Source organism: Ricinus communis, chromosome 5 (genome assembly GCF_019578655.1).
Source record: "Ricinus communis isolate WT05 ecotype wild-type chromosome 5, ASM1957865v1, whole genome shotgun sequence".
NCBI lineage: Eukaryota > Viridiplantae > Streptophyta > Magnoliopsida > Malpighiales > Euphorbiaceae > Ricinus > Ricinus communis.
This window is the reverse complement of record NC_063260.1, coordinates 19,792,521-19,804,668: the sequence shown is the minus strand read 5'-3', so window position 1 is coordinate 19,804,668 and position 12,148 is coordinate 19,792,521. Positions and strand designations below refer to the sequence as shown.

The following is a 12,148-nucleotide window of genomic DNA, read 5'->3' as shown; positions in this document are numbered from 1 at the left end:
AAATTAGGGAAGAAAATGAGTACTATATTTCCTGTATTGAGGGTTGTGACAATTGTTCCAATAACAGCATGCTCATATCTAAGATATCTGGTGTCTAAGAGTGACAACCGAGCAATGATAGGTAAACCCATTCTGCCATGGTAGGATAACACCAATCTGATGGCTCCGAGGTGGAGATGAGTATATCCTTGTCTCTTCCATTGTTGGATAAAAGACTCAGGAATTACTAGAGTAATATATTGTTCTTGGATAATAGCTGTTAAAGAACATTGGGATAATGCAGAAGACTGGATGTATTCCTTGACTGTGAGAGGAGGTTTTTGTAGTAATTGGTTAAAGGTTCTTCTCACCAAGGTTTGTCTCTTAAAGATGTTGTACGGGTTGATTATTAGGACAAGAGTTTTATCAATTTGGATAGTTTCAGGAATGTGGGATATTTCTATAAGATTGTCTATTTTATGGGCTAGGGTTTTTCTACAAGATGGGAAAAGTTGAAGAGTAGCAGTTTGAGTAGTGAATTCAGAACTTGCAGCCATATTGGTTTAATTTCTCTTCTCTTTCACTAAAGGCTCTGATACCAAGAGAAGGCCGAGAGTTGTTCATTCTAATAATTCTCATACTGTAAGCTCAAGGCAGGATAAATCCTCAAGCTAAGACCATCTAAAGGCAGCTCAGCCATGAATAGTATATATGCTCTATTGGATTCTTGTAGCCGAGCTAGTCTTTTTGAATTATAGAAGAACAGATCGTGCAAACTAAAGACTCATAGCCAAAGGATCCAGAGAAAGAGACAGAGAGTTTTAGAAAGCCATAAAGGAAACTTATTTATTTGTTGATTGATGAAAGAAGACAACTTGTCATACACTACTCAGGACTTCTCTTTATATAGAGGAGTCTTACATCAGATAGTAAGGATAAGATGGAATCTCACCTTTTTACACATAAGATACACGATTACAATAAGACAGTAAAGATAAGATCAGAAATCTTATCTTTTTACACATGCACACATAAGGACAGGAAAGATAAGATTACACACTTTACTTAAAAATAGATAAGATAGAAATCTTATCTTCTTACACTCTTTCAATTATTTCATGAAATATAGAGGAGAGAGATTGGATGTCGTGCTGTCTTTATTTGCTTGGATTGCCATAAAAAAAGGTTGGATACCATGGACCACTGTCATCGTCTAGTGGTTGGGAATATTGCATAATGGCATCTTGCTGTTCTGTGGTCAGACTTGGATCATCCAGAGGTGATGGCAGCAAAGGTAAAGTGGACTGTTCAGTGATGGAGTGTTCAGTCCATTGATTATCAGGTCTATTTTAAGTGCAAACAAGTGGTGTAGAGACATTGGTCCTTCCTAGATCATTTCTTAATTGCAGAGTAAGCTTTAATTCCCTTGTTATTGGTGGTGGAGCAAGATGTAAGGGCTTTTCAATTGTTCTCCAGTATTGACAGATGTTTTGGGTGGCATGTGTATCTTCTGAGAGCTTAAAGTAAGGCCTGTGAAGAATATAGATGGCATGATATCCTGGAGCCTTGAAGTTATTGTCTGTGAATAGTTTATTTTCATGAATAATTTTGAAGAGATCCTTTTTCCATATGAGGTTTTGAACCAAGTGAGGTATTTCCATGGATATGTTCCCGCATTTGTATCAATATTGAAGAAGTATAGGAGGTCCATGACTGGCACTTCTATAGCATGATAGAAACTATAGTTCACTTTCAATTTATGGATGGGTAGGAGAACAGTGGTAGATTAAGCACCAAGGGTAATCTGGATAAAAGAAATTGGGTTGGATAGGTAGTGAGAAAGTCTGTTGGATGATCGCCAGATAATGGAACATCATATTTTTGGCAAAACTGTTAACCTGTTTCGTTATGAGACTTGTAGGAAGGTCTAGTGGAGAGGGAGGTTGTAGAGGCTTTTTTGAGGACGTAAAGGCCATGAAGATTATCGGAAGTTTGGTTGTTGAGATGAGGAGGACAATAGGTTGGGGTTTTGATTGTGGCTTTGATAGTTTGGATAAGAAATCTGGGATGAAGTTTTTTGTTCCTTTTATATGCTGGACTTCAAAATCATTCCTGCTAAACCATGACTTTAACCTCAATAATTGTGGTTCTGGTAAGATTTTCTGATTGGATTCAAGAATTTTTGGAAATGAAGAGTCATCTATTCTTACCAAGAAGTGTTGACTGATCAAGAAGAATTCAAACCTTTTTATTCCATATTTGACTGCCAGAATTTCTTTATATGTTGAATGGTAATGCTTTTCTGCTGGAGAAAATTGTCCTGATGCATGCTCACATAGTTTTTCTTTGTCATTAAGATTTTCAAGAAGAATTGCCCCCCATGCGTGATCTGATGCGTCTGTCTGTAGGATAAGATGTCTTGTAGACGGGCTGGTAAGTGGTGGAGGGTTCTGGGCCAATTCTTTTAATTTCTTGACAGCTGTTGTATGTTCTGTTCCCCAAGAAGGAGGGGGGGATTTCTTTTTGAGCATTTTGGAAAGATGACATATGTGACTGGATAGATGTGGTATGGCTTCTCTGACATAGTTGAGTATTCCAAGAAATTACTGGATTTACTTTACAGAGAGATTCTCATCTGGAAAACTATCAAGCTCTTTTGTCAAGTGTGGACCATATGTATATTGGTTGTTCTTAAAATGCATTCCAAGAAATTCTATTTCTTGCTCGCCAATCATACTCTTCTTTTCTGAAAGCATTATTCCGTACTTCTGGATGATAGCAAGGAATTGTTTCAGAAGTTGATGATGATCTTCAGCCATTTCTGAGAATAGGAGAATATCATCATTGTAGATTAGGAAGGAATAGATGATAGGTTCAAAGATTTCTATCATTGTCTTTTGGAACTGGGAAGGGCTGTTTTGAGTCCAAAAGGCATGACTATCCATTGATATTGGGCATTTGGGATACAAAAGGTTGTTTTGTACCTTTCTGAGGGATGGATACCCAATTGCCAAAATCCAGCTTTAAGATCAAATTTTAAATAGTATTGAGCCTTCTGGATGTGGACTTTTAGGTTCAAGATGCGAGGAAGAGGGAACTTGTGGTCTTGCAGGAAGTGATTCAAAGGCTTGTAATCAATAACAAGTCTCTTTTTCTCTCTTAATTTTTTAGATCTTTTTTCCATCTAAAAGGCTTGACAGGCCCATTGTGAGGTTGTGGGCTCAATGAGACCTTGTTGTAGAAGAGTCAGGCACTCGGATCTGGCAAGAGCCAGGTCTGTAGGAGACATTCCTAGATGAGCGGCCTTAGTTGGATTGATATCCTCGTTAAGCTTGAAAGGGAGCTTGATATAGAACTGATGATTTTTCCATAAAGGTAGTGCATGTTGAAAATGTGAATGGGATTCTGGACAGAAAGGGAGGAATTTCTCCTTGTATTGCAGGAATGGCGGTTCTGTGTCTGCTATGGCCAACATATTAGAAGTATCTGTATATGGACGAAATTGTCTCTTGAACTTTATTCCTGTAGGAAGAATTTGAAGCCTTTACACTTGATAATAAACATCAAAACCTATCAAGAGGTCTTTATTTGGGAGGTCTGAGCCAATGATGTGTGTCCATACCATACAATCAGGAAAGAACTGTATCCCGATTTTTTGTTTCGTGATCAAGGTAGTCTTGAAAGTCTGGCCATTTGCTACTCTAAAAAACTGGATATGAGATTTCCAGTGCTCAGACGGGAGAACATCAGGATTCATCATGCTTCTTTGAGCTCCAGTGTCGAAGAAGGCTATGACTGAGATAGGCTTTGAATACCTTGAAGGTAATACTTGTACAGGGACATAAGGTACTGGTGGTACCTTAGTAGCAAGTTGAGACAATTGGGGAATTGGTGATGGAGAGAAAGGATATTGCACCATATTTGCTGGTATGTCCTCTTCATCTTTTGAAGGATGACTGATCATCAAGATCGGAATCATATCAGCATTATAATCTGAGGAGGATTCTTCTGAAGAATCAGTAGAATCTGAATATTCTTCCTCTATTCCAAAGAGACTTTCTGGAGTGAGATCGTCTTGTTCCGATAAGAGAGACTCTATATCTTCTTCAAATGAATATGGTAGAGACATGTACATACTAACTTGCTGGATCATTCTTATTGCCTTTTCCAGATTTTTGAGGACAATCTTTAGCATAATGCCTCTTTTTCTGACAGATGTAGCATCTGTCTGATTTGTTGCCCCAATTTTTTTTTTTTCTGGAAATATCTGAACTTCTTAATATATGGCATTTTCTTTCTGTACTCTTTGCTTCTATTATAAGGATATTTTTTATAGCTGCTTAAGTCTTTGGTAAGTGAAAATTATTTTTTAATTGTTTAAATTTATTTAATTCTTAATTCATTAGACTTTTAAAAGAAAAATATATTTTTAAAGACATCCAAAAATTGATATATAAAATAACTCGATGATAATTTTGTTTTTGAAGATATAACTATAACAATTATAGGAGAGGAGATGGCAATCGCATATTCATATATGTAAAAAATTTTATTAATAAGAAAAAATTTTACTAAATTATTTTATGGTCTAATGTATTTTTATTTTAAAGTCTGTAATTTATGTTTTATAATTTTATAATTTTATAAATATAACTGTTAACAAATAACAACTAAATTAAACAATACTATTAAGAGATTTTAATGTTGTATGCAATAACTACTAATTTTTAATAACTTTAAATTAAAAATACGTTCATCACAAAATAATTTGATGAAATATTATCGATAAATAACTTATAGCAATTGTGGCAGACTAGTATATCTATTTTATGTCCTTTTCCTTTTTTTTTTCTTTTTTGTGGGACGAGTGTAATTGACGCTTTGACAGGCTAGCATTGCATCTTCCTAGTGTCGTTGCTGTCTGTCCAGGATCCTATTGAATCATTAAAATCATGTATAAGTAAAAAAGAAAGAAAAAAAAAAAGAGAGCAAAACATCCTATTTCAAATAGTTTATCAGTTGTGCCACCTAAATTTTAATAAGGTTTCGTGGGTATGATGCTAACTAATACCTCTGCTTTTTCTGTTTTAATTTTTATTTATTTCTTAAAAAAAAGTTTTCAATCATCTTTTGATTTTTAAAAATTGTTTTTTTAGAACACTTAATACATTCTTCTTTCTCCTCTTATTATTTTAAGGTGAAAGAATAAATTATATTTTTATTTTTTGAAATGAATGTACAAAAATAAAAAATAAGTAAATAACATTTAATTTTTTCAATTTTTATTTGAATAAATGAGAAAAATAAAATAATTTTACTTTTTTTAATTTTTGAGAAACAAATGAATTTTAAAAAATAATGTTGAAAATGGAAAAAAGAAAAAAGAAAAATAAACATAATATTATTTAAAAAAATATTTAAATCAATTTACTATTCAAAATAAGTCAAATAAGCACGTTAATTTATAAAACCGACTAGAGATACTATATTAAACATTTTTCACGGATTCAAACACTTGGTTGAACAAAAAGAAATAGTTTAGACACCAAAATAGAAAAACCAAAAAAGTTAAAACATCAAATTTTTAATTTTTCCAAAACCTTATCACACAAATTGGATGATATCCTTTCATTCTTTTGAAAAATTTATTTGGTTGCTAAGGTTTGGAGAAAGAAAAAAATACACATATACAAAAATAAATAATCAACGCAATACTTTTAGTTTTGATTTGAGGTTGGAGGAGATTACTAACAAGTAAGGTTATAAAATATGAAATCTAATATATAAAATTTAATATATTCACCTTATTTGTTTTGTTAAAAAACTTTAATATTCTTTCGTTTATTGGTCTCTAATTTGAGGTAATAGAACTCGCATCTTTTCGATCAATTTCAATTCACTAATACATAATACATAGTAATCTTTCGTTTTCTTGTTTGATATATATCTAAGCTATATAAAAGTGGCCAAATTTTTCAGAAGGTTCAAGAGTCACCATCTTGTTTTGCTTGTGGCTGTTAAGAAAAAGAAAAAAAAAAAGAAAAAGAAAAGTGGAAGCTTTCTGCCTCCTTCACGTATTCATCATTATCATATCTCTCAAGCACACAATCTGCAGTTTTAAGTTGAATCTTATCTTTAAAGATGATGCTCAATCTTTTTACAAATGGAAAAAGAAAGTTTAATTTAATCAGTTTTCGTGATTGCTTATGGAAAATGACAACTGAGAGTGCAATTTTTGCCAATTGTTTTTTTAATTTTTGCCTTTTGATAAGTTATTAAAGTTTGGTGCACAAAAAATTAAATATTTTAGATTTATTTGGTTCGACTGATCAATACAGCTGGTGGCTAATAGTTGGTAGCTGATGGCCGGTGACTCCTAAATAATAAATTTAGCCGTTTGTTAAAATTTTATTAGCAGTTGTTGTTAATATGTTAAATAACCATTGAGAGTGCAATTTATCTTTAAGATATATTTTATTTTATTATACTATTTTCAATAATGAAAATTAATAAATATAGTTTAGAGTAATTACAGATGTTATAGTTAATTTTATTTAGCTCAGTTATATTTAATATTAAGATATTTTATAAAAATTATTTTTAAATATGAATTAAAATTTAAATTCCACTAATAATTTTTTAATTTTAAATATCATAATTATAAATATTTAATTATTTGACTATAATGTATACTTTTAGAATAATATTTATTTATCCTGAATAATAAAAATTGATTATATGAGATCAACTTAAAGTAAATAATTATTACTAGATTTCAATAAGAATAATGTTATGCAAATAAATAAAAAAATCAAATCAGTTATCAGCTGATAAGAAAAAAATTTTAAAATATAGCTGATATAATCAATAGCTAATTAGGACTAAATTAATTATTAACTGCTGATTTTTAAATCTTACTAAATAGTTTAATGTAGTTGTTTAGTAAGAGAAACTACTAGCCACACAAAATCTATGAACCAAATACCCTTTTTATTTATTTGAGCATTATAGAAATGAGAACTAGATATTCACATAGAAGATTACCGTGTAAAAGAATTTCTCTAATATAATGTAGGAAAAAGTAAAAGTTAATCTTGTGGTTCGACCTTTTGACATATGAGATCATTTGTTTTTTTGTTGATACTTTAGTACCCTAAGAATTATATTGTTAATTAGCAAATTGTATCCAAATTTATTAACACCGTTAAATTTAAAACAAAATACGATGGTTGCAAAATCGATCTCGTTAGATAGATGATGAAGTATAGAATTCTTTAGTCTTGTCAGATCATTTAAAACTCATTAGAATTGACTAAAACTAAAGAAAAAAGAAAATTAAATTGTAAGACTATTTTCTCTTCAAATTTTGTAAAAATTGTTATGGCTAGTCATGAATGAAAGTTAAGTTAATAACGAGTGGAACGGTAGTAGAATTACAACCAATTAACCTAAAATAAATGAACTACAACTATTTAATGAACAATATTAGTAAATTTAAATATAAATTATTAACATTTTAATTGTTAGAATACTAATGTATTAAAAAAAAACCTCATCACTCTTTATATCAAAACATTAAACCACAGCTCGGATTTTATATTTATATTGTTTGAAAGAGTAAAGAGATGTTTCCGCCATGGGAAGGGGATTGGTTAGGGGAAAAAATGGATTTGTGCTTTTATTTTATTTTTAAATAAACATAAACCAAGTAGAATATAAAACGATTAAAATTAAAAAGAGTTGAATATATTTATTGGTCCCTCAATTTATACAAATGAACCTAATATTTTAAGTTGAAATTCTCTCGAATTCGGGATATACATTAGACATAAAACTAATGGCTGTGATTTAATAAAAACTGAATATAAATTTTTGATTTTTGTGAGCGAGTAATTATAGGATAATAATAACCTCTCAACCATTTATTTTGAAATTAATGAATAGAATTGCTGAAACATTTGCCCAACTTAAGAGGATCGTCATCCAAAGAATTTTAATCTCTTCAAGTGGTCTTTCTAAGAAATAGAGTATAGTCAACTCACTCAGAGAATTCGAGTCAATTAAGTTATGTAACTAAGTGTTATAACGCCATTAAGTTAAGACTGAAAACGGAAATTGCTCAATTTATATAAGAAATTAAGAATCGATGATGAAAAACCAAAGTCTTATTAAGATATAGAAATAATAAAATGAAAATAATGATCCTTTTTTATAATGAATTTCGTAGTTGGCACTATATGCGCTTCAATATTTGATTAGTGAGTTATTCTAATATACCATAAATGTATTGATACTATATAAATTTATAAAAATTAATATTATTTTAATTTTAACAATATATTAACATAATTAAATTCTAAAATAGTCAATTTATATATAGTATTGAGATTGTAATTAATATACCATAGACTAGAAATCTTATATTATAAAAAATAGAAATATAATAATTTATAAAACTAACAATTTAACCAACCGGGTGGCTAATTCTAGTCATTTTGATATTGGTTGGATCCAAGTTCAAATCTATTAACTTATTCTAATTCATTCAGGTCTCATTTAATCAAATTATAATAAAGTTTAATCACATTAAGCAAAATAATGCTTCCAATTTTGGTGGAGGCAAACACAATCCTTTTCCGCAAGATTTCCTTCCAAAATAATACTTCTACTTTATTACATATATATATATATATATATATATATATATATATATATAATATTTTTATTGATATAATATCACTTAAAAGAAGTATTTATTTAGGACACAAAAATTAGCTCACCGAGAAAAGAAAATTTTAAATTAATAGAACAGGAAAAAAAGAAGGAAAAAAGAGTAGACAATTACAATTGAGTGGGGGCCATATACTAGATATTCAAAGATTCTGTTAGATTCATATGTGATAATATACATATATATATATATTTAATTAGTCAGTTTATTATTTTAATTTTTAATTTAATTTAATAGACACTTGAATTTTACTTTTTTATAATATTTAAAATACTTTTTAACTTTCAATTTAACCTAACATACACCTAGATTTTATTTTTTTTGGTAATATTTAAACACTTTTATACAATACATATAGATGTATTGAATAAAGATACATATGAAAAAGTGTTAAAAAATTACAAAAATATAAGTTAAGTTTGTGTTATATTACATCGAAAGTTAGAGTGTTAAACTGACTAAATGATCAAAGTTCAAAGGCATACATATCATACCATTTTGCATATATATATTTTTTAAAGTCTTTGCTAGAATATCATTATGGCACTCTATCATTATAAAGTCAATTATCTAATTATAGACAATCAATCAATATTATTTTAAATAATCTATTAGTCTAATTATATATCATTCTACTGATTTAGACAATCACTGAATTTATATATAACTTTTAGTTATTTATACAAATTAAAATTATACGAGTAAATCTCGTAATTTTCAAATATCACATATCAAATTTTTAAAATAAATAAAAAATTATAATAAATACAAATAATATAATTAATTAATTGATAATTGAAAATTATATATAATTGACTAAATCATTAAAATTAAAATTAAAATAACACCAATTTTTTTTATAAATTTGTATGGTATCACTCATTAATGATACATTAGAAAAACTCTTTATTTAATATAATTATATGATGGAAGTATGGTTGATGTATATCTTTGAATATCTGGATCAAATCTTCAACAAAATAGCTTTAATGTTAACCAACCAATCATTCAATTAAAATATTTAGATTTGAAATTTGTAAGTGAGAGTTGAAAGGTCGTTTTAGTATTAATAACTATTAGACAATTCGTGTTAACTGTGGCGTTGAGATGTAGATTTAACACAATTTGAGTTATACAACATGATAAATTGATCATATAAAAATTTAATGGTATATTAGATTGATAATACGATGCAATAATACTATATTTATTATAGTTTTATATAATAAAAATAATAAAAATTACATGAGAGAAATTTTTTTATATGTATTATTAAAAATGAAAAAGAAACTGTTTTAGAAAAGTATTGATAATTTATTATATAAAATAGATGCTGAATATTAGCATATATAAATTACAGTAATAGTTAGAATATTAATTTTTTTCTATTTAATACATTAACTAGAATTAATCTAACTAATTTAAAACATTCTTTTAGTACATTAGCATATCAACAGAATATGATATAATTTACTTCGTGTCGTTAACACGTGAATAGGATAATGAATTTAACATTATTATTATTATTATTATTATTATTATTATTATTATTATTATTATTATTATTATGTTTCGTTAAACTTTATAAAAAAATTCAATTCATTTGAGAAAAATATAAAAAAGAGAAGATACAATCTCAATAATAAAGTTGAAAGATATATTTTTGTGTTATAAAATATATTTATTTACTAATATGAAATTCATTTGAAAATTCTACCTATTTTATTAGAATTTAGTTGAGTCATAACTATTTCAATATAAATTTGATAATGTAAAATTCTAAATTAATTTTTTTTTCAGCACAAAATTTTTTAAATTTGTAAATATATTTCATAAATTCTATGGATTTTAACTGAACATAATACATTATTTTCACATCTTGTTAATATTGTGTTATTGTGTTGTGTTTAATATCGCCACCCCTAACCCTATGCGATTTATAACGTTTTACCCCAAAACCTTAGTCATTTACGTTATGTCAATAATTAAATAATTGAAACGTAAATAATGATAGAAGCCAAGGAATACAAACTCTGGCTGATTCACACAGGTGATCACCAGCTCCCCATACAGGCCAGGTCTATATAAAAGACAAGCCAATTCAGTCCGAGTTATATAGTCAGTCACTTGCATATCTAAATTAGAAAAGTATAGTAAGTTTTACACAGATATACAAGGGAAGAAGAATCATGGCCGATGACATTAAAGGTCAGCTAGAGAGTGAGGTAGAACTCAAGGCCACTGCTGAACAATTCTTCAGTTTCTGGAAAGGTCAAATCCACCAAGCTCCCAATCATACCCCTTCCAATATACAAGCAGTTCATGTACATGAAGGTGATTGGGAGACTTCAGGCTCCATCTGGATCTTTCACTACACCATAGGTATATGCATATACTCTTTTGTTTCGTCAGTTTGGGAAACTTGTTAGATTCATGTTGCATAAATTGCTCATAATCATTAATTATTTTGGCATTACAAATGTCGCATTTTCTTATATAAATTGCCTAGTTTTTTGATATGCATGCAAGCATCACTAGTTTTAAATATATATATATATATTAAAAGTGAAATCAATACTCTTAATTTCATGGTATGATCAACTGCAGAAGGGAAGCCTGGTATATTCAAAGAGAGGGTGGAAGTTGATGAAGATAACAAGATAGTGAAGTTTATTGGTCTGGAAGGTGATGTGTTCAAGATTTACAAGGTCTACAATGGGATATGGCATATCAAGCCCAAAAGCCAGGGATGCTCGGCAAAATTGATTCTTGAATATGAGAAACTGAATCCTAGTGTTCCAGCTCCACATATTTACATGGATTTTATGATCCGTATTACTAAGGAGATTGATGAAGGCGTTGTCAAGGCATAATTAGTGTATATATATATATATATATATAAGAAGGGTGTAACCTTTCCTTATATTAAAATGGGCCATGCTTGTAATACTATCTTGTAAAATTAATAAAGCAGCTTTAGAGCTACGTGCTAGCTCATCATCCAGCTGTTGCTTAAATATTTTCTGTAACGTGAGAATACGTGGGAGTTGTTTATGCTTGTAATTTTTATAAATTTGTGATGTTCTCCAAGTTTAAATCAATAAAAGTGGGAGCCGTAATTGCCTCTAGATGTTTCCTTGATTGAAAATTGAAAAAATCATCGATCTTCGTCCATATTTTCTTTTTTTTGATAATTCAGATCAGAAAATGTTTTCTCATATATATATCACGAGACAGGGAGTCCAACTAGATATCAATATAATGTAGGTTTTTCTTGGAAGAACATGTTTGTCTGGAAAACTAAATGACTCGTAGTTTTAGTTCTGCCTTGCTTTGGAGCTCGAATAACAGAGTCCTAAATAGTAGCAACTATAAGCTGCAACTATGAGTTGTACCTAAAAATCAACTTCAAGTAACAAATAATCTAAAGAACAAGTC

General features: G+C 29.0%; 1 protein-coding gene across 1 annotated transcript; it reads left to right on the top strand.

The window, feature by feature from the left end:
* The first annotated feature begins 10,759 nt into the window (after positions 1 to 10,759).
* On the top strand, positions 10,760 to 11,838 carry LOC8258207 (MLP-like protein 328). The gene is made up of 2 exons (XM_015723486.3): positions 10,760 to 11,092; positions 11,318 to 11,838. The coding sequence occupies exons 1-2, from the start codon at positions 10,900 to 10,902 to the stop codon at positions 11,581 to 11,583; spliced, it is 459 nt and encodes a 152-aa protein (XP_015578972.2). The 5' UTR covers positions 10,760 to 10,899; the 3' UTR covers positions 11,584 to 11,838.
* The last annotated feature ends 310 nt before the right edge of the window (positions 11,839 to 12,148 follow it).